The sequence below is a fragment of the Asparagus officinalis genome, chromosome 10, assembly GCF_001876935.1.
Source record: "Asparagus officinalis chromosome 10, Aspof.V1, whole genome shotgun sequence".
Lineage (NCBI taxonomy): Eukaryota > Viridiplantae > Streptophyta > Magnoliopsida > Asparagales > Asparagaceae > Asparagus > Asparagus officinalis.
Window position 1 is genome coordinate 3608935 of NC_033803.1, and position 24085 is coordinate 3633019.

General features: G+C 33.4%; 1 protein-coding gene across 2 annotated transcripts; it reads left to right on the plus strand.

Moving 5' to 3' along the window:
- LOC109825251 (sphingoid long-chain bases kinase 2, mitochondrial) lies at positions 1-24085 on the plus strand. 2 transcript variants are annotated; one of them, XM_020392062.1, is made up of 12 exons: positions 1-259; positions 329-405; positions 10687-10740; positions 10852-10911; positions 12153-12230; positions 12421-12467; positions 12559-12617; positions 22466-22550; positions 22644-22758; positions 23171-23293; positions 23383-23483; positions 23563-24085. In XM_020392062.1, exons 1-12 carry the CDS (start codon positions 112-114, stop codon positions 23690-23692), a joined length of 1077 nt encoding a protein of 358 aa, XP_020247651.1. In that variant the 5' UTR covers positions 1-111; the 3' UTR covers positions 23693-24085. The 2 variants fall into 2 exon arrangements, with proteins under 2 accessions (XP_020247651.1, XP_020247652.1); XM_020392063.1 differs by having other exon boundaries at positions 12559-12599.

Below are 24085 nucleotides of genomic sequence, written 5' to 3' on the forward strand. Positions count from 1 at the left end.
CGTAAAAAGGTCAATGACGACAAAGACAAAGAATCAAGCCGCAGTCTAAATCCAAGTAGGGAGGGGGGAAAAAAACCTCTCTCGTCACTGAGAGCAGCGCGAGCGAGGTCGATGGCGACGGCGATGCTGAGGCCCTCTTTCTTCGCCCGAGGAGACCAATCGAGCGCTCTCGATCTCTCCTCCGATCGCGTCAGCAGAAACGCTGGGGGATCTTCCTCTCGATCGAAGAGGGATTTCGTCTTCGTGGTCAACCCTAAAGGTACTCTTTTTTTTTTCTTTTTCTAAACAAAAATTATGGTTTCGATTATCTCTACACGGACGGATTCAGGTGCGAATGGTCGAACTGGGAGAGAGTGGAAGAAGCTGCTTCCTTTTATCAGAGAGCGTCTCGGTCCTCAGTGCAATGTGAGCTCTTCTCTGGCTTCGTTTAAGTGCATTTAGGTTTTTGTTTGAGGTTACTAAGATTGTCAGTGAATGGAATTGTCAATAGATTTTGCAATTTATGTTTTACGGTGTGCTTGGTAACTCAATGTAAAGCTAGTTTTTTTCTTGACTAAGTTAGAGTTGGTTTTGGTCCACGACGGAACTGCTTTAAGGGCTAGAATTTGAACTAGAAAAAACTAGTTCAACTTGGGTCCGAATTTTGCCAAACTAGAAACAAGGTTTTGGACCAAGGTTGTATCAACTAAAACAAGTTCTGTGGAGTTGCTAAACACACCCAATGTTTTCCTAATTGCCAAATAATTATACTGCGTTACTTTCAAACAAGAGTTAGCATCTTTTCAACATGAGGGCTTTACTTGTGGGTTTGAAGCAACATGCTTTAGTCAAGAATGAACAGAATTGACCCACACGTTGCTGCGGCATTAGTATGGAAAAAAACCAAAAAAATAATGGTTTAAGCATTTGACTTGCACATACACCGTGAGTCGAACTACTTGAACTAAAATATAACAAAGTTACAACAAAAGACAACAATTCCTAGTGTATATCAAACTGATACGGAGTAGATTTAAAATAATCCGGTGGATTATTTTTTGGTCTTAGAGTGATTTTGGGAGTGAGTGAGATTAAGAACAAATATTGGTAAAACCTTGGGTTTATAGGCGAAAACCCTTTTTGGAAATATGTGGATTTAAAATAAATGAGAACAAAGCTGTGTCATTTATAGGCAAAAAATCATACACAGTTTGCGATGCCACATTATTAATGTTGCCAAAAAATATAACTGTTAAAGTAATTAGTTTAAAAATACACTATATATGTAGCCACAAAAAGATTGTGAAGTTACATGGACAATTTTTGAAAACAGACCCCTTTGCAAATTTATTCCCTAAAAAAGACCTGTTTCCACTTTATTTTTAAAAAACGACCTAGTTTTAGCCACAGTGCTGAAACTGGGTCAGTTTTTTGGAAAAATGTTCCCAAACTTTACGGGAGTTGAACTCCCGTGAAGTTTTTTCATAACAAAACTTCACGGGACTTCAACTCCCGTGAAGTTTTATTTTGAAAAAAACTTCACGGGAGTTCAACTCCCGTGAAGTTTGGGAACATTTTACTCCCGTGAAGTTTTATTTTGAAAAAAACTTCACGGGAGTTCAACTCCCGTGAAGTTTGGGAACATTTTCGCAAAAAAACGATCCAGTTTCAGCCCCGAGGCTAAAACTGGATCGTTTTTTGCGAATATTTTCAAAACAAGTCTTTTTTTGGGATTTTTTTTACAAAGGGGCCTGTTTTAAAATTTTGCCCGAAGTTACATCTAAACACAACAACTCACACCATAACAACTTTCACCATATACCAATTGTTGAAATACAATGTGAGTTTAAAAACAATTCAATGAAATTTTTCTAGTGTAAACATAATTTTGGAAGTGGGTAAGTTCATAAACTTTGAGTTTATTGGTCAAAAGATCTTATTGGAAGTGGATAAGGTTAAAACTCCATGCGATAAAATTTTTGAATGAATATTATTTTGGGACCCAAAAGTGACTTTAGCAGTGGGTGAGTTTAAAAATAAATCAGGTAAAACTTTGGGCTTATAGGTAAAAAATTCTGTGAATTGAGAGGTTTAAAAATGGGGGTCAGTTGATGTAGTCCTAAGTTAAGATTGAGTTGATTTTATTTGGTGATTTAGTTTGGATTTTATTTAGGAAATTTTATTTTAGTTGATAGGGATTTGCAGGTTGAGAGTTTATGTTTTTCGATGTTTTTGTTGGATATTTGGTTAGATAATATTTTCAGTTTTATTAAATAAGATTTAGGTGATTTGATGTTATTTTTAGTGCTAGATTTATTCTATAAATAAGTTGTATCCGCCATGAGGAAAGGACATTGATTGATGAATAGAATTATGGTTATGTGAGAATGTTGGAGTGATCCTCAAGATGTGAAGCCACTTATCCATAGGTTAGATGCTGTGAGTGAATCCGGTTTATCCTAATTTAGCATTTTTTTATCTTAGAGTTTTTTCAAAACAAAAAGTTATTGTTCACCTGACACTGTTTGCCCATCACTGTTCATTCATCTTCTGGTGGTTATTCGATCCATTTTCCCATTTTCCCACGGTGTTATGCAATCAGAATCCGTTTCTTGTTTGGTTTAAAGGTAAAAAACTAAAAAATCTTTGGAAGTGAGGAGAGTCGATTTCGTGACCATCCTCACAACTAACTATGTTTGTATCGTTGGGCCACATGTCCCTATTTGTTTTATGTTACAATGTTAAATTGAATATTAAGTTATTACAGATGAACTGGGTCAAAAGTGACTTTACAAGTTGGTGAGTTTAAAAATAAATGAGGTAAAACTTTGGGCCCATAGGTAAAAAAAATTTCTGTGAAGTTTGGATTTAAAGAGAAAAAAAATGGAAAAAAAACTTTGAACATGAGGAGAGTCGATCTCGCGACAAGAAGTATTGCTAGGCCACAAGTCCTGTCTACCACTTTTAACTTAAAAAACTACTATTTATGCTACAATAGACAAATATTCTTGTTATAGTAAATATCATTCATGTACAGTGTAATTTTTGAATCTTGAACATGCTTTATATACTACAGTGGGTTTTTTGGGCCATTTATCCACTGTTCAAGCTAAGTTAATATTTTTTAACGTTGAAAACAATGTTCATATTTCATTTTTGTTCTTGCAAATGATCAATTTAACCTTTACTAGACATTTCACAAATATAAATTTTTTCTAGCTCTATTATGGAAAGTTGATAAAACCTGCTAATTGGTGGTATTATTTTGTTTACTGCTTCAAAAATTCACTCTGTAACTAATAGTGAAAAAGTCGTCGCTGAAGTTTTTATAAATATTTATATATAAAAAACCATAATATCAATTTGGCGACATATATACCTTGGTAAATAATACTTGCAGCAACGTGCGAGTTTAATACTAGTTTGTTTTATGTTACAACGTTAAGTTATATATTAAGTTATTAGAGATGTTGTAGCTAAGCATTGTTCATTTGCCATACCTTAATACATAACTTAGCGTTGTAACATAAAATATGTGAACGCAGAGGGCGTGGGGGCCACACCCACGTGGCGTGAGCGAGACACAAATTGTGTCTCGCGGGGGCCACACCACGTGAGTGTTTCAGCACCCATTCACGCGAGACACAATTTGTGTCTTGCGTGGGCGCCGAGTCCAGCGGGTCGCGGGTTCTTTTGAGCCTGGATTCGGGTATAAATAGGAACAGGTTCCTGGTGTTTTTTTAAGAAGAAAACAAGGTTTCTTTGGCGGCTAGAAAAGGGAGATCTTGAGGAGAGAGCTTTGAAGAGATTTTACAAGAGATGTCAATTTTTTTTGGGTAAAAATTAAATTTTCTTCTTTTGAGACGAGCTTATGGATTGTACAAGTCGTTAGTGTTATCCTCATAGTGGAATCTCCCATTCTCCTTCTCCCGTGGACGTAGGAAAGTTTGTCGAACCACGTAAATCTTGTGTCTTTACTGTTTTCTAGGTGTTTACTATTGCTTGTAGGTTTCCTCGACAAGTCAGTCCTAAAACTGATGAGAGGGAGAGTGTATATTTTACTTTGTTGAGATATTATACTTTCTGTTCTTGTTTCCTTAGTGAAACGGGAATATAAATGTTGACTTGAGCTTTTGTGACAATAAAAGTCAGAGTTTTTTCTCGGGTGATGTAGGCTGTCTAAAAATCATAACAGATAGCTAATACCCATCAAACATAAATGATGGAAGTTATAACCTGACGACTTTCACATTAGTAGTTCAACAAAGAAAGTTATAAGTAGACGACTTTCATGACAATAGATGAAAGCTCTGATTCAACAGCCTTTACAATCAACAGTGAGAGTTACAATCAGACGACTCCCACATTTCAGAAAACTAAAACAAAGATTACAACACTCTGTCAGAAGAGATTACAAGTTAATAATCTCTTCAATCCAAAACATAGATCCTTGCGACGCTCTGTCAGAAGAGATTACAAGTTAATAATCTCTTCAGTCCAAAACATAGTACTCACTTCTGCGGTGATTAGCCACGTTCTAGAGCCAAGACAACGCAGCTCCAATTCAACCGCTAAACGCAGCTTGATTCAGCTACTCACGCATCGTCCAACCGCTACGTTCAAACGCAAGTTTCACGACCAGCAACGCAAGACCTGCGTTTGACCTATTCAAACGTGATCTTAACAGTTCCAGAAGTCGCTGTTCACCCACGATTTGGGGAGTGACTTACGTGAGTTGTTACACCCGATTAATGGGGTAACTAAACCCCCATTTAGGAGCGGATTAAGGGGGCGATTACACCCCTTAATCCCCATATAAATATCAACAAATTCAACTGAGTTCAGGATCGATTTCCCGAAGGTCAGATCAGAGATTGGGCTTCGAATCGAACTTCTCAAGGCATTCTTCAGCAACAGAAAGTTTTGATACTTGGCTATTAACCGATTTTCGGTTCAAACAATTCTTTTCACAGAGTTTAAACTCGTTCTGAGTTCCTAAACTCGTTAAGAGTTCTTTCAATCATTCCAGTGAGGTAAGACGTTCAGATCGTCAACGGAAAACAAACTCGACGCGAGCATTCGAGGGAGGCATTCCATCGTTACCGTGAAGAACCCAGAATTAAACAAAAAGGAGGATCTTCGTCGATCTTTTTCTCTTTTGTAATCGAAAATTTAAATTGTAATCAAGATTAAGAGTTATAAATTTTTTTTTCTAAACAGTTAGAGAGAATAAAATCAAATTCAATTCTTTTATTTTCTTATTATAATTTTTTCACCAAACAGGTGATATCGTTTTCGCGGCGTGAGAGCGTGACTCTGCACCAAACAATTGGTATAAGAGCTGTTATTTAGATTGAGAGTAGTGTAGCTTCTGATTTGAGGTGATGCTCAGCAATTTCCTGAGAGAAGCGGATTTATTAATATAAGCGGATGATGGCGCTAACTAGCAGTTAGAAAGTACGAGATCGAAAAGTTTAATGAGAAGAATGATTTTTCTTATTGGAGGATACAGATGAAAAACTCGTTGATTTCGCAAAAATTACACAAGGCTTTAGCTGAAAAAGAGAAGAAGCATAATGATATGTCTGATGAGGATTGGAAGGAGCTGGATCTGGAAGCACAGACATCGATTATCCTTTGCCTTTAAAGTGATGTAGCTTTCTTGGTAGATGGAGAGAAAACGACTGCGAGCGTGTGATCGAAGTTAGAAAGTACCTTCATGAAAAGTCTAACGAATCGGATCTATTTGAAATCTAAATTATATACTTACAAGATGGAGGAGGGCTCATCAATCCAGGAATTACATCAACAAGTTTGATAGGATCATATCAAACTTAAAGGATATAGACGTGACAGTTGAAGACGAGGATCAGACGCTTCTACTTCTATCTCTGCCAAAGTCTTGTGAGAACTTGGTGCGTACACTGATACTTGTGGGAGACAATTTGACGATGGATGAGACTAGAACGATACTTCAAACGGATGACCTTTGAAAAAATGCAACCAGCGACATGACTACTGGTGATAGCAAAGAACATGCGTAAGGATTGTTTGCTAGAGGAAGGAGCAGAGCGAGGAAAAGGCAGGGGAAGAAAGTCTAGATCTAAATCAAGACCTTTTGCAGAAAAATCGTGTTTCAAATACGTTGAAGTTGGACATTTCAAGGTCGACTGTCTAAATAAGAGTAGGTGGGAAGAAGAAGAACAACAAGGCTGAGAGGAGAGAAGGCAAGGAAGAAGCGAACTATGTTTTAGAGGAAGGGAGCGAGAAGGAATGCTATGTCGTCACAGGTGGCGAGAATATCTCCAGGAAGTGGATTCTTGATTTATGTTGCTCTTATCACATGTGTCCAAATAGGAAGTGGTTTACTACCTACAGAAGTATTGATGGTGAAATCGTATTGATAGGGAACAATCATGCTTGTAAAACGGTGGGTTTAGGTAATATCAAGATCAAGATGCATGATGGAGTGGTCCGAACCTTGACGGATGTGTGGCATGTTCCCGACTTGCGAAAGAATCTTATCTCAGTTATTGCATTGGACTCCGATGGTTACAGGATTATTACAGATAATAGAGTGAAGAAGGTTATTCGGGGTTCCCTAGTTGTGATGAAAGATGTTCGTCACAGTTATTTATACTCTCTCAAGTATGATGGTGACGAGAGATGCAGTGGTTGGAACTGAAAGAAGTGGTGGAGACCCATATGAGCACACACGATTATGGTATAGACGGCTTGGGTACATGTCAGAGAAGGGTTTGAATCCGCTTGGTAAGGAGGGTTTGCTGAAGAATCTGAAGAAACATTGCATGGATTTTTGCGAGGATTGTGTGTACGGAAAGGCTATGTGCACACAGATGTGTGAGATCCGGCTTAGACAACTTCCAAGGGTGGTTCCAGATATTTTGTCTCGTTCATAGATGATCATTCGAGGTATACTTGGATTTATTTTCTTAAGCATAAGAATGAGGTATTCAAGACATTTAAGAAGTGGAAGACGATGGTTGGAAATAGGACATGGAAGAAATTCAAGACATTAAGATCTGACAACGGTATAGAATATACAAATGATGCTTTCGAGGAGTTCTGTGATCAGGAAGGCATTGCTAAACACTGGACAGTCAGATCTATACTACAGCAAAAAAGGGTCACGGAGAGGCTGAACCGAACATTACAGAAGAAAGCAATGAGTATGCGATCTTATGCTGGATTGGGCAAGGAATGGTGAGCAGAAGCAGTGGCTACAGCTTGTTATATTATGAACCGTTCTTCACATTCTACATTGGATGGTGATACACCTTATAGGGTGTGGTCAGGTGAGCATGTAGATTATGAGACTCCGAATTTTCAGGTGTACCGCCTATTATCACGTCAACGAGGGAAAGCTTGACGCGAGGGTTAAAAAGGCTATATTCTTGGGATATGCAAAGGGTGTAAAAGGTTACTCGTCTTTGGTGTACAGAAGATTCGAAGTTCGTGATCAACATGGATGTTACCTTTGATGAGAAATTCATGATTGCTAAGACGTCCAAGGATGATAGTATTCGGATTGTTGGGATTTTAAAGTCCTAGGTTATTGAGATAGAACCCAAAGACCAACCAGGTTCTAATCATGCTCAAGTAAAAAATCAGGTAGATGATGAGCTTGAGCAGGAGGAGGTTTAGCAGGAGAATACACAAGTATTATAATAACAGCAGCTCGAAGATAGTTTGGCTTCCACTAGGTCAAAGCAAGCATACAAGCAGGTACTGAAGCTGAGGGCTGATCAACCCCTGAAGCACTATGGGCAGGTTAATTTGGTGGAATACGCACTCTCGATGGAGGATGATGAGCCGGTCTCCTTTAAGGAAGCTATTCGGGATAAAGATAGTGAGAATTGGTTAGCTGAAATGGAGGAGGAGATGGAATTTCTTCGAAAAAACCAAATATGGGAGGGGGTCCCATTGCCTATAGGAAGAAAAGTTATTGGTTGTAAGTAGGTGTATAAGAAAAAGGATCATTCAGAGCTCGGTGGTACAAGGTACAAGGCGAGGCTAGTGACTAAAGGGTTTGTACAAAGAGAGGGTGTGAATTACAATGAGATATTTTTTCCGGTGGTGAAACACACTTCTATTCGGATGCTATTGAGTATTGTTGCTTATGGTGACCTTGAGCTGGAACAACTCGATGTAAAGACGATTTTCTTACACAAAGACTTGGATAAAAAGATTTATATGCATCAACCTGAGAGCTGTAAGGTTGAGGATAAGAAGAATCATGTGTGTCGCTTGAGGAAGTCACTCTATGGACTTAAGCAATTTTCTCGGCAGTGGTACAAGCGATTTGACTCCATGCTGAAACATGGATTTTCCTGAAGCGATTACGATTGTTGTGTTTACATTCGGAAGCTTCGTGGATGTGATTATATCCATCTCCTTTTGTATGTGGATGATATGCTTATTACTTCAAAGAGCAGGGTAGCGATAGATACACTGAAACCTTAACTTAGTAAAGAGTTCGAGATGAAGGACATGGACGCTGTTAGGAAAATATTGGGTATGAAGATTAGAAGAGAGCAGATGAATAGGCGATTGTTCTTGAGTTAGAAAGGCTACGTAGAGCGGGTGATCGCGAGGTTCGGGATGCAAAATGTAAAGTCGGTGGTGACTCCATTGGCTCCACATTTTAGGCTTTCAGGTAAATAATCTCCCACTACAGCGGAAGATAAGGCACACATGGAGCGTGTTTCTTATGCTAGTGCAGTTGATAGTTTGATGTACGTCATGGTGTGTACACGCCTAGATATTTCACAGGCGGTCAGTGTGATCAGCAGATTCATGGCGAATCCAGGAAAGACACATTGGGAAGTAGTGAAGTGGGTCATGAGGTAATTAAAGGGTATCGTTGATATGGGTATGTGTTTTGATGAAGATACGTGTCAGATTGATGAGTTTGTTGACTCAGATTATGCGAGCGATCTAGATAGACGGCGATCTACTACTGATTATGTATTCAGGATACATGGCGTTCCAGTTAGTTGGCGATCGATGTTGCAGGCTACATTAACACTTTCTACTATAGAGGTCGAGTACATGACCATGACGGAGGGAGTGAATAAAGCATTGTGGTTGTGTGGTCTTTTAGACGATCTGGGGATTAAGTAGGAGAACGTGAACTTGTGATGCGACAGTCAGAGTGCGATTCACTTGGCGAAGAATCAAGTTTATCATGCTCGTACAAAACATATCGATGTCAGGTATCACTTGGCGAAGAATCAAGTTCATCATGCTCGTATCATTTCGTGCGGGATGTCATAGAGGAATGTGATATTTCTCTTATGAAGGTGCACACGAATAAGAATCCCGCGGACATGTTAACCAAGGTGGTCACAGGCAGCAAGTTCCTGCATTACTTGGACTTGTTTTATATCAGCCCGTGTTGATCTGTCCAAGAGTGCATGGCCCTTCGGGGCGGTGATGGGGTGAGGTGAAGACTATTTACAGAACTACGGTTAGCTTGATTCCGGTGGAGGATACGTAGGCAGCCGTGGTATAGTGACGCAGCTGGTTTGACCTGGTTCGGCCTGGTTTGGTGTTTCAGATCTTCTTGGTAATGTTCGTGGTGTTATCCTGGTGTCGTCCAAAAATTAAGGTTTATCAAATGATGTACGAGGTAGAGAATTGTGAACGTAGGGCCACACCCACGTGGTGTGAGCGAGACACAAATTGTGTCTCGTGGGGGCCACACCACGTGAGTGTCTCGGCACCCATTCACACGAGACACAATTTGTGTCTCGCGTGGGCGTCGAGTCCAGCAGGCCGCAGGTTCTTTTGAGCCTGGATTCGGGTATAAATAGGAACAGGGTTCCTAGGTTTGTTTAGAGAAAAAAATGAGGCTTCTTTGGCGGCTAGAAAAGAGAGATCTTGAGGATAGAGCTTTGGAGAGATTTTACAATAGAGGTTAATTTCTTTTGGGTAAAAATCAAAAAAAAAAATTGAGACGAGCTTGTGGATTGTACAAGTCGTCGGTGTTCTCCTCATAGTGGAATCTCTCCTTCCCCTTCTCCCGTGGACGTAAGCAAGTTTGCCGAACCACGTAAATCTCGTGTTTTTACTATTTTCTGGGTGTTGGCTATTGCTTGTAGGTTCCCTCGACAAGTCAGTCCTATAACTAATGAGAGGAAGAGTATATATTTTATTTTGTTGAGATATTTCACTTCATGTTCTTATTTCCTTAGTGAAACGGGAATATAGAGGTTGACTTGAGCTTTTGTGACAATAAAAGCTAGGGCTTTCTTTTAGGTGATATCGCTTCCACGGCGTGAGGGCGTGACTCTGCGCCTAACAAAATAAATAGGACTCATTGCCCAACGGTTTAACATATTTATTTGCTACCGTTAGAGGCTTCTCGATTGATGAGTTCTCTTCAGTTTATGACTAGACGATGAATTTTTTCAGGGTAACTAATTTATTAGAAATCTTGACGAGGATTTATGTGAGCCAATTTATTAATCTTTAGCTTCTCCATATTTGTATATTACATCTGAATTATTGCAGAAGTGTGATAATTCGTAGTTGGTCTGTTATTTGATTTCTCTTACTGGAATCTTCAGAGGTCCTTATATGACAATATTTATCGGTTATAGGTTGTGATCTATGTATGTCTTTAGCCTTTTACAAAGCAACATTACGTTATGTAAGTTTGACTTATATACATACTGTGAGCAGATATGCGAGTCTATGACTTCAGGACCATTTCATGCAGTGGACATAACGAGGGAGGTACAGATTTTCACTAGAAGTATGATACATGCACCTGCTGGTTTCTGATTTCTTTACCACGTATCGATTTTCACAAAAAAGTTGTGTTTGTGAACTATTTATTCCATGTAGGCAATAAGGGAAGGGGCTGAAGCTGTCATAGCGGTTGGAGGCGATGGTACACTTCATGAGGTGAGACGAGGCTCTTAGATGTTATACACCTTCCATTAGCTATCACTTCATACTTAAATTGCAATTCGTAGTTCCTGAGAGCAATGTATCATAGTTTCAGTGATACAGTTGGTCAATGGATCTGTTAATAGTAGGTGGCTAGGGTTTTTGAGTATCCTTTATCTCAAAGCCGACGAATCATAGGGAAAGCAGACAGAGATCTTTTTTTTTAAATCATATGAAGCTTCTGATGCAATGGGCTGTTTTAAAGTTACAGCAAGACTGGACATCATCCTATAAAACCTTACTATAACCAGTTCTTCTCTGGCCCTCACTCTTTGTTTGTCTTTATTACTGCTGGACAGTGAATCAACTCCCAAAAAAAGGCATCAGGTACTACCCCTGACATGGGCATGCTTATGCACATGCAAGATTTCTCTCCCCCTTGTTACTGTTCTTGATAGATTCATAATAATTAGTACCCTAAATCTTTATATTCTTAATCTGAAACCATGTCTTTATACTAAATCAGTCTCTAAGTAAACTAAAAGATGCATGATAACCTCTGAAAATCATATTGTATGTCTACAGCCTGGTAAATAGATGCTTACAGTACATGAGAGTTTTATTATGAGCAATTCGTAATTCTAATTTGGGACTGCTCCTTCTATAAATATGTATTTTGTTTTGTTTAGTATATTAACCCCGAAGCAATTTTTCAAAAGGAATGTGTTGCTCTTGTGTATACTGGTGCAACCCTGACTTTCACATGTGATGAGTAGTCTATCATTATTCTCAGTGGGCACAAACTTATAAGGCTTTTCTCCCCTCAATGGTAAGTCTAAAACGCATGGTGATGCAACTGTGAATTCATCATGTGACGAGCAACATAATTTTATTTCTCTATTTTTTAAAATGTTGTCTATACTCTTGGTTGTAAAATTAGTTTATAGCGTTTCTTGTGGTTCAATGACGATAAACCGTGATTCTCAGTGGTAACTAAAAAATGTGTGGTGATGCAGCCGTGAATTTTTCATGTGACGATCAATTGACTTTGCTTCCTCCACTTTTTTGAGAACTTGTTTATACATTCTTACTTGCAAAAGTAGTTTATAGCTTTTCTCATGGTTTTGTGCATTTCTCTCTGCTACTTTTTAGTTTAAGATGTTCTGAAACCCAGTTTTTATTGTAAGACAGTCTATCATTGTTCTCATCCAAAGATATCTGAAGCTGCGATGTATGTTTTTGTTTTTAATTATCAGGTAGTGAATGGTTTCTTTTGGGCGGGAAATCCAGTCACCTCTGTTGACCTTGGTCCAGAGCATTCAACCACACTTGGAGTAAGTACTCTTATGGTTTCCTAATCTTTCTGAAACTCAGCTTTATATTTGATTGGCTCACTTTGAACTATGAAAAATGAAGATTGTTTCTTATAGTTAATGCTAATTTGTGTTTCTGTGGAACACAATCTTGATTTCGTTTTATTATAATTTGTACCTCATAAATGTTTTGTTCCATCTGATGTTTCAGCTTATTCCACTGGGGACCGGTTCAGACTTTGCTAGAACATTTGGCTGGTTAGTTTTATGTTTTTCATTTGTCTGATTGATATTTACAGGATTGGTTGTTTTCATTTCTCACTGAATGATGAAATGTTGCTTTAATTAGGAAAAATGATCCTTATGATGCCGTGGAGCGGATTGCAAGGGGTTTGTTATACCCAACTGGTCTCTTTATGTTCTATCTGCAATTTCATAAGTTTGTCACTTGCTCTTCAATTAAATTTAGTTGCATTCATGGAAGTTATAGTCAGAGGTTCGATTTGACAAATTTCAACGATTACAGGCCTACATACATTAATAATGTATGAAATGGTAACTATCTCCTTAGTCTACATACAGTCCTCTCATTTTTTTTTCTCACTGATATTCAAAGAAACAGTCCAAGATACAGCTCAAAGTGAAAAGGATAAATAAATACTGAAACACATGAATACTTTTTCATGAAATGGAGTCAAAGGATGTAGTCAGAGGAAGAAAGTAAATAAATAAAAAACTTAAGCACATATTTTTCTTTTTTTATTTTCTAAATTTCTTCAGCATATCACTAGCAAATTAGAATTTTTTACTAAAAATAAATTTAATTTCAATTTTATTCTATGCTACGAAAAGGGATTAAAAAGAGTAATTATGTAGAGAATATATGAATGAGATGTAAACTCAAGTCACATTAGATCAGAAATGGGAAGTGCTAGAAATTGATGTTTGGAAACAGATACTATATTCTAAAGGTAAATAAATTCATGGGGTTATAGTCTATGAAACTCACAAATTTTGATATATACATAATAAATATACTTATGTCTAGAATGAACAAAAAAGTAATAAAAATTATGGGTTATAGCTTATGAAAATCACGAATTTTGATTTAGTAAATTTTCTTTCATTCGAAACGAACAAAAATTATCAGAAATAATGGATTATAGCCTATTAAAATCGCAAATTTTAATGTACGCAAAATAAATTTAATTTTATTCGAAATGAACCAAAATTAGCAATGTTTTGGGGTTTGTACACAATAACTTTGCTTTCATCCGGAATGAAACAAAATTGAAACATTCACGGACTAGAGCTCATGAAACATAAATTTTGAGGATAATGAACTTTCTATTTTTCCAAACGAACCAAAATTATTTCATGGGTTATAGCCCATGAAATCGCGAATTTTAATTTACATATAATAAATTTTAGTTTTGTTGATAGTGAACCAAAAATTAATAAAATTCATGGCTTTTAGCTCATGAAAATCGCAAATTTTGATGTACACATAATTTATTTACATTCATTCAAACCAAACCAAAATTATCAATAGTTGTGGGTTATAGCCTATGAAAATTACAAAATTTTATTTACACAATAAATTTATTTTCGTTCGAAATGTACCAAATTGAGAAAAATCATAGGTTATAGCTTATGAAAATCACAAATTTTTATTTATATTCATTTAAAACGAACTAAAATTGTAAAAAATTATTGCTTATAGCCCATGAAAATAACAAAATGTGATGTATACATAATAAGTTTACATTCATTTGAAACCAACCAAAATTGAAAAATTTGTGAGTTAGCCTATGGAAAATTAGAAATTTTGATGTGTACATAATAAATTTATTTCATTGGAAATGACTAAAATTGTTGAAAATCATGAATTATATCCAATGAAAATCACAAATCTTGATGCACAATTTTTTAAAAACGATCTAAAATCATTAACAAATCGTGGATTATAGCTAATGAAATTCACAAACTTTGATGTACACGTAACAAATTTGCTTTCATTTGAAACGAATCAAAATTGTAAAAATCATGGGTTATAGCACATGAAACTCACAAATTTGGATGTACACATGCTAAATTTACTTCCGTTGAAACGAAGCAAAATTGACAGAAAATCGTGACTTCGTGAGTTACAGCTCATGAAAATTATGAATTTTGATTTACACAATTTATTTTTATTCGTTCAAAATGAACCAAAATTTAAAAAACTAGTGGGTTTTAGCTCATAGAAATTGTGAATTTCAATGTACAAATAATTGTCTATATTTGTTCAAAATGAACCAAGATTTTTACGTTTATGGGTTGTACCCTATAAAAATCATAATTTTTTATGTACACGCAATAAATTTACTACTATTCGAAACAAACCAAAATTGAAGAATTCTTGAGTTATACCTCGTGCAATTGCAAATTATAATCTACATATAATAATTATTTTTATGGAGTTGAACAATTTTTTTTTAAATCATGAGTTATAGCCCATGAAAATCGTAAATTTTGATGTAAACATAATAAACTTATTGTTGTTCAAAACGAATCAAATTAACAAAATTTGTGGGTTAGGGCTCATGAATTTCGCAAAATTTGAGGTACAAATAATAAAAGATGTCGTTCGAAATAAAACGAACCAGATATAAAAAATCGTGGATTATAGCACAGGTAAATCTCAAATTTTAATGAACATGTAACAATTTACTTTTATTTGAAACGAACCAAAATTATAAAAATCCATTGGTATAAAAGAAACTAAAATTGTCAAAAAAAAAATCATAGGTTATAGCCCATGAAAATCACAAAATTTAACGTATATATATAAATTTACTTTCATTTAAAACGAACGAAAAGTAACAAAATTTGTAGGCTATAGTGAAATTTTGATGTAGACATAATAAATTTACTTCTGTTCGAAATAAACCAAAATCGAAAAATTTATAGGTTGTCACTCATGAAAATCGCAAATTTTAACATCATAAATTTTCTTTTGTTTGAAACGAACCAAACTTAAAAATTTGTGGGTTATAGCCCATGAAAATCATAGACATTGATGTACACATAATTTATTTTCATTCATTCGAGACGAACAAAAAATTGTCAAAAATCATAGGTTACAACTTATGAAAATCGTAAATTTTGATGTATACATAACAAATTTAACTGACCAAATTGTTAAAATTTATGGATTATAGCCTATGAAAATCGCAAACTTTTATGTATACATAATAAGCTAATTATCATTTGAAATAAACCAAAAAATTGAAAATTTTCTGGATTATACCTCATGAAACTTGCAAATATTGGTCTCTACACATCATAAATTTACTTTTGCGAGAAATGAGCAAAAATTGTCGGAAACCGTGAGTTATAGCCTACGAATATCACAATTTTGATGCACACATTATAAATTGCTTTCGTTCAAAACAAAGCAAAATTGATAAACTCGTGGTTATCTCATGAATGTAGTGAATTTTAATGTACAGATCATTTATTTATATTCATTCAAAACGAACAAAAATGGTCAAAAATCATGGATTATTACCCATAAAAATGGCAAATTTTGATGTAAACTTAATAAATTTCCTTTGTTCGAAACAAACTAAAAGTAAAAAAATTCATGGGTTACAGCTAATGATAAATGCATATTTTGATGTACACAATAAATTTATTTTTGTTCGGAACAAACCAAAATTGACAAAAATCATGATGTATAGTTATCAAAATTGCGGATTTTGATATACGCATAATTTATTTATATTCTTTAAATATGAACCGGCTATCAGCACTCGTGGCTTAAAGCTCATAAAATTCGTAAATTTTAATGTACACATAATATATTTAATCTGCTCAACAAGAACGAAAATAGTCAAAAATCTTGGATTATTGCCCCTGAGAATCACAATTTTTGATTAAAATATAATAAATTTTATTTTATTTGAAACAAACTAAAAGTGAAAATTTTATGGTTATAACTCATGGAAATCGCAAATTTTGTTGTACACGTAATAAACTTTCGTTAGAAAGAACAAAAAGTATAAAAAATTATGGGTTATAGCCGACGAAAATTGCAAATTTTGATGTACGTAGTAAGTTTCCTTCCATTTGAAATGAACAAAAATTAAAAAAAATCCAATTTATAGCTCATGAAAATTACGATTTTTGACAGTAAATTTTCTTTCATTCGAAATGAACCAAAGTTGTGAAAAAAATGGATAATAGCTATCAAAATCACAAAGTTTAACATACATAATAAATTTAATTTCTTCTGAAACGAATCAAAATTGACAAAACCCGTAGGGTATAGCTTATAAAAATCTCGAATTCTTGATGTACACAATTAATATACTTCATTCGGAATGAACTAAAACTAAAAATTTTATGGATTATAGCTTGTGAAAACTGTGAACTTTGACATAAGTAATTTTCTATTATTTGAAACGGAGCAAATTTAAAAAATTTATAGATTTTAGCCCACAAAACTTGTAAATTTTGATCTACGCATAATAAATTTACTTTCACTCGAAACAAACCAAAATTGTCAAAAAACGTGGGTTATAGACCATAAAAATCGTGAATTTTGATGTTCACATAATTTTTCTATATTCATTGAAAAAAAACAATATTCTCAAAAATTATGGGTTATAGCCTATAAAAATAGCGAATTTTGATGTACGCATAAATATTTATATTTGATCGAAACGAATTAAAGTTAAAAAAAAATTATGCATTATAGCCTACAAAAATCATAAATTTTGTTGTACATATAATAATTTATTTTTGTCCGAAACGAACTAAAATTGTCAAAAGTCATGAGTTATAGCAATGAAAATTGCAAATTTTAATGTCCACATAATTGTTTACATTTATTTAAAACGAACCAAAATTGTCAAAAATAGTTGGTTGTAGCTTATGAAATCACAAATTTTGTGTACATATAACAAATTTACTTTCGTTCAAAATTGTAAAAAATCATGGGTTAGTCCATGAAAATCACAAATTTTGACGTGCACATAATAAATGTACTTTCGTTTGAAACAAATAAAAATTGATAAAAAACTTGAGTTATAAGTTATGAAAATTACAAACTTCGATGTACATATAGTTTACTTACATCCGTTCATTACGAACAAAATTTGAAAAATTCATGTGTTATAGGTCATGAAATTGTGAAGTTTGATGTACGCATAATTTATTTACATTCGTTCAAAATTTTGTTATAAACATAATAGATTGATTATCATTCAAAATAAATCAAAATTGAAAAATTCGTGGGTTATACCTCCTGAAAAATGCAAATTTTGATGTCTGGATATTAAATTCTCTTTTGAGTTTTTTTAAGAAATCATCTTTAATATAGGATCATTCTCTAGAAACCAACTTCGATTTCAATTTACACAAACCACCCATAAAGAATTTTGTTGCAAGCAACCACCCGAGCCACTTTTCAATTAGGGGGTGTTAGTCAATTGGGATATTTTAATGCAAATTGGGATAATTATTAAAGCAGAATAATTTTTCGCTAGTGGGATATTTTAGTGGGATAAATAGGAATAATTTTGTGAAGCAGGATATTTTGATAAAATAATGTGGGATAAATTTTTATAATCATGAAATATATATTTATGCATTTTGAAGATATAAATATTATTTATGTATTTTAAACTTATTATTATTGATTTATAATTGCTTACAAGAATGGTCTTTACTATTAAATAACTTTTCGTTAGACTATAAGATATTGACAATTATTATTATTATGATGGTCTAATGGTGATAACCATAATAGGAAAGAAGTAAAGATAAAAAAAGAAATATAAAAAATAAAAAATAACAAAATAAATATAAGTTCTAGTTTTTTACCACCTAGTTCCAAGCTAAAATTTGGAATAATTTGAGAGACTAGAACTCTCATTTTTGTATAGAAAAATGAAAAAAAAATGGGATAATTTTGTACCATTATCCCAATTCTAATTTTGTTAGAGTTCTACTTGACTAACACTGTAAAATTTTGTACCATTATCCCAATTCTAATTTTGTTAGAGTTCTACTTGACTAACACTGTAAAATTTTGTTCTAGTTTTAGTTCTATGTGCTACTTGACTAACACTGTAAAATTTTGTTCTAGTTTTAGTTCTATGTGACTAACACCTTAAAAAATTATCTCACAGATTATCCTAGTTCTAATTTTAAGTTCTAGGTGACTAACCCCCCTTATTTTTTTTGGGTAATTGATCCCATCTAACCTTTACTGAGGACCATCTTTCTAATATACTTGCTATTCGAAAGCTAATTATTCTAGTAAAATCGAATACAACATTTCAAAGTGAGATTAGGTGGTTGATTGTAACAAAAAAAGTCTAAAAATGGTCTATGAATAAATTTAAATTCAAAAGTGGCTTATGTATAATTATCCTAGTTTCAAAGTGGCTTCTATGAAAGAACCCATTTTTTTATTTAAAACGGACTAAAATTGTCAAAAATCATGGGTTGTTGCCCTTAAAAATTAATATACAAATAATAATTTTACTTTTGTTTAAAATGAATAAAAATGACAAAATTTATGGTTTATAAATTGTGAAATTAGCAAATTTTGATGTACGTATAATAAAATTTACTTTCCTTCAAAATAAACCAAATATGATAAATTTGTGGTTTATACTGAATGAAAATCCTAAATTTTGATGTATATATAGTAAATTTTACTTTCATTCGAACGAATCAAATATGTTAAAAACTGAAAGTTATAACTCATGAAAATCATAAATTTGGGCGTACACATAATAAACTTACTTTCGTTTAAAACAAACTAAAATTGACAAAACTTGTGGGCTATAGGTCATGAAAATCGTAAATTTTGATATACATAATTTAAATTTATTTTTATTTGAAACGAACCAAGGGTTGTAGATCATGAAATTGTGAATTTCGACATAATAAATGTCATATTCTTAAAAACAATCAGTCTGCAAAATTTATGGGTTATAACAAATGAAAATTGTAAATTTTGATGGGCATAATTTATTTATATATGTTCAAAACGAACCAAAATTGTCTAAAATAGTGGGGATAGCCTATAAAACTCACAAGTTTTAACATACAAATAAAACTTTACATTCATTCGAAATGAACCAAAATTATCAAAAATCATGAGTTATAACTCATGAAAGTAAAAGTTTTATGTACGCATAGTAAATTTGCTATCATTCTAAATGAACCAAAATTGGAAATTTGTGGGCTTCTAGCCTATGAAAATTGTAATTTTGATGTACATATAATTTTTTATGTTCTTTCAAAATGAATCAAAATTATTAAAAATCATGGATTATAGCTCATTGAAAATTTTGATGTACTCATAATAAATTTATTTTTGTTCGAACTTTGAAATGAACCAAAATTAAAAAGTTTGTAGGTTATAGCCCATGAAAAAGCTAATTTGATGTATAATAAATTTACTCTAATTCAAAACAAACAAAAATTGGAAAATTCGTGGTTTATGGCTGAGAAAATAACGAATTTTGACATAATAAATTTTATTTTGTTCTAAATGTACAAAATTTGAAAAATTCATTGGTTAAAGCCCATGAAAATTTTATGTATACATAATAAACAAATTTATTGCTCATCAAAATCACGAATTTTAATGTACACAATTTATTTACATTTGTTCAAAACTAACCAAAATCATGAAAATAAAAAACTTTGGTGTACGCATAATTTATATACATTCGTTTAAAGCAAACAAAAATTGTCAATAATCTTGGGTTATAGGTCATGAAAATCGCAAATTTTAACGTTAACATAATAAATTTACTTTCATTCGTTCATGGTTATAGCTTCTAAAAATCTCAAATGTTGATGTACATGTTATGACTATACTTTTGTTTGAAAGGAACAAAAATCAAAAAATTAATGTGCACATAATAAATTTACTTTTGTCCGGAATGAACACAAATTGACAAAATGTAGATTATAACTCATAAAAATCATGATTTTTTGACAATTTTTCTTTTGTTTGAAAAGAAAAAAATTGTTAAAATTAGCGAGTTATAGCGAAGCCAAGGAAAATCATGAATTTTGATATACACATAATAAATTTAATTTCATTCAAAACAAGTCAAAATTGACAAAATTCATAAGTTATACTTCATGAAAATCGCGAATTTTGTCGTACGCATAACAAATTTACTTTCATTTGAAACGTGCCAAAATCGGAAGATTTGTGGGTACTCATAATAATTACAAATTTTTATGTAATAAATTTTCTATTCTTGAAAAAAACCGAAAAATGAAAAAATTCGTGCATTATAGCCCATGAAAACAAAATTTTTTGATGTACATATTAATTTTACTTTAATTCGAAACAAACCAAAATTGATAAATTTGTGCATTATAGCCATGAAAATCAGAAATTTTGATGTGCACGTATTAAGTTTACTTTTGGTTGAACCAAACCAAAACTGATAAAATTTGTGGCCTATATAGCCCATGAATTTTTTGGTACATGTATAATAAGTTTATTTTTGTTTGAAACGAACCTAAACTGTCAAAAATCATGAGTTATATTATGGCCAATGAAAATCCTAAAAATTTTGATGTACACATAGCAACTTTAATTTCGTTCGGAATGATTCAAAATTGACAAAAACCTTGGTTTATAGCTCATGAAAATCACAAATCTTGACGTACACATAATTTATTTATACTCGTCTAAAACGAACCAAAATTATCAAAAATTATGAGTTATAGCCCATGAAAATAGCAAATTTTGATCTACAGATGATGAATTTACATTTTCAAAATGAACAAAAATAGAAAAATTCATGAGTTATAGCCAATGAGAATCAGAAATTTTGATAGATATGAAATTTACTTTTGTTTGAAATGAACCAAAACTGTCAACAAATATGGGTCATAGACCCTGAAAATCGCAAATTTGATTTACACATAATTTATTTACATTCTTCTAAATGAACCAAGATTATCAAAATTCATGGGTTAGATCCCATAAAATTGCAAACTTTTATGTATATATTATAATTTCATTTTTCTTGGAAACGAACCAAATTTTTTAAAAATCATGGGTTATTGCCCACGAAAGACGTAAATTTTGATGTACACATAATAAGTTTGTTTTCGTTAAAAACGAACCAAAATCAACAAAAATCTTGGGTTATAGCTCATGAAAATCACGAATTTTGATGCACACATAAATTGTTAAATCATGAATTTTGATGTACACATAAATTGTTTATATCCGTTTAAAACGAACGAAAATTGTAAAAATTGTGGGGTTATATAGCTATGAAAATAGCAACATTTGAAGTACACATTATAAATTTACATTCGTCTGAAATGAGCGAAAATTGAAAATTTGGTGAACTTTAGCCTATGAAAATCACAAAATTTGATATGCACATAATTAATTACTTTCATTCGAAATTAACTAAAATTGTCAAAAGTCATGGGTTTTTATTTTATACCCTTCCGTGGATGAATTGTGCCTATTATCACATCTAGGATTTATGTATACAACATTTATCGTTGTCAAGGGAAATTTTCTTAGGATTGTATTTTGATTTTTAGATTTAAAATAAGGACTGGCTTAAATCAATTATATTATAAATTTGAAAAGCGGGGATTGGGTTGTGCATATACATCAAAGCCCATGATATCTTAAACTTTGATATACACAATTTATTTCAAAACGAATCATATTGTTTTAAAATGTGTGTTATAGCCTATGAAAATCGCAAATTTTGATGTACACATAACAAATTTACTTTCGTTGGAAACTCACCAAAATTTTTAGAAAAGTATCTCTTGCACTCGACCTATATTACTTCAAAGATCAGAAAATATCCTCAAAATAAATATCTACTTTAAATTATACGTGGTTTAAAATATAAATAAAATTTCAGTACTTTACTGCATTAAATGGTCACTAGACTTCTCTTTTGGAAACAACACTTGGATTCATGCAGGAAAAGGAAAAGATTATACTCATGCAATTGTTATTAGTTTACTAAACTGTATAAAAATACAGATCTCATCACATTGGGGGAAGTGAGAAATTCTTGAGTTTGACATGGTTTTACTAAATAAGTTAAGGATATAAGTAGACTTTTATAAATTTGTGCAATTATATGAGGTCTTCCGTGGTAAAGTGAAAGACTTTATATGTACAAGTGAATAACATTTTAATTATCATATTTAACAGTTAAGCTTTATCTCATTTCCACATGCAGGATTAAGGTCTAAGATAGATGTTGGTGTTATTAGTGGAAGCAGTGGAGAGAAGCATTTTTTCATTAACGTTGCTGACATTCATTTGTAAGAATCTGTACTTGATTTCAACTTGGTTTGTTGTGACTGATGCCAATAATAATTTGAAAGCTTCTTTTTTTTCCTTTTGATAACTGTCAGGAGTGCGAAAGCAGGTTATTATGCCTCCAAGTATAAAAGATTTGGGAATCTATGCTATGTTATAGGAGCTTTGCGAGCCTTTATTGGACATAATAATTGGGACCTTAAAATCAAGGTCAGTGATTTAGCACTTTAACATTAATCTCTATACTTTCTCTATCCTGTATAGAGAAAATATCTAGTGGACCTGATCAATGCGAGTAATGGTGCACCAAAGAGATGCTAGCCCTTGGATCAGTGCACAATCCCCAAGTCTAGTGATCCGAAGGTTGACATATCGTTGATGCACCACAAATGTTACTGATCGGGATCACTGGACACTGTCTTATGTAGTATATGACCCAACATTTCCAAATATGATATATTTAGAAAATAATGGGTATGAGGTGACGGCTCATTTTGCTAAATGAGCTACCAAGAGATAGCCATGTGGTGAGACCTACCTTGCTAGTCACATCAAAAGGTGTGGACCTCAGCACTATCTCTTGCTAGTCCTATATTTATCAATATTAACTGCGTATATACAGGTGGATGATGGAGAGTGGGAGGTATGCAACAAAGTAACTGCCCTTTGCATTGGAAATGCAAAGTTCTTTGGTGGTGGCATGAAGATTACTCCAACAGCTGATCCTTCCAACGGAAACTTGGAGGTGCTTTTCCGATTTTACCTATACCTATTCTTCTTCTTTGGCCTGTCGATTATTTAAAAACAGAATACTGAAAGTGCATTTATGTTCAGGTGGTTATTCTTCAAGATTTCAAGTGGTATGACTTTGTTCTTAAACTACATAAGCTATACAATGGATCACATATTTCAGAGAAAAATGTATATACGAGGAGGTAAATTGTGCTTTATTTCACATTGACACTAGTTTTGTTTTCTATTGAAAGACATCTCTCTGATATTTTGCTGGTGCAGTGTGAAATCCATCGAAATAGCAGAGGTAACAAGCAGAGGGGATATCTTTGTGCAATCTGATGGGGAGCATTTTGGGTTTCTTCCAGCGAAGTGCTTAATTTTACCTGCTGCCATAGAGATTTTCACCTGACCTCAAAAACATTTGGTGCTGCTTTTGCTGTGCTCTTTTCTACTTGTTTTGTATCATCGTTCTTTATCAACTAAAGGAAATTCGGGTAATCTTCGTTCCGTTTGCGAGCTTATTTCTCTGAGAAGCTTGAAGCTTGAATTTTGAAGCGAGACTCTTAACATATTACCACATTTGTTCTTGGGATGTTGAGAGCTTTGTTGAGGGAAGCAGTCTGCCAGGGGCTTGTGGATGAGTTCATTGACGAGCGTTTTCTTCTAGGGGTTAATTCTCTGGATTAAAACTATCGAAAGGTGGAAAATTATCAGCTAGAATATCTGATTGATAGAAAGACGTACAAGAATTGCTGTTAGTCTCTATTCTTTGATGAATCCAGATAATCACATAATGAGCTTG

Bases quoted from the DNA above. Each gene is read 5' to 3' on its own strand.
- LOC109825251 (XM_020392062.1), top strand. From the start codon at position 112: ATGGCGACGGCGATGCTGAGGCCCTCTTTCTTCGCCCGAGGAGACCAA. The intron at 260-328 runs GTACTCTTTTTT...GGACGGATTCAG, and splicing joins CTTCGTGGTCAACCCTAAAG to GTGCGAATGGTCGAACTGGG. The intron at 12,468-12,558 runs GTTAGTTTTATG...TGCTTTAATTAG, and splicing joins TTTGCTAGAACATTTGGCTG to GAAAAATGATCCTTATGATG.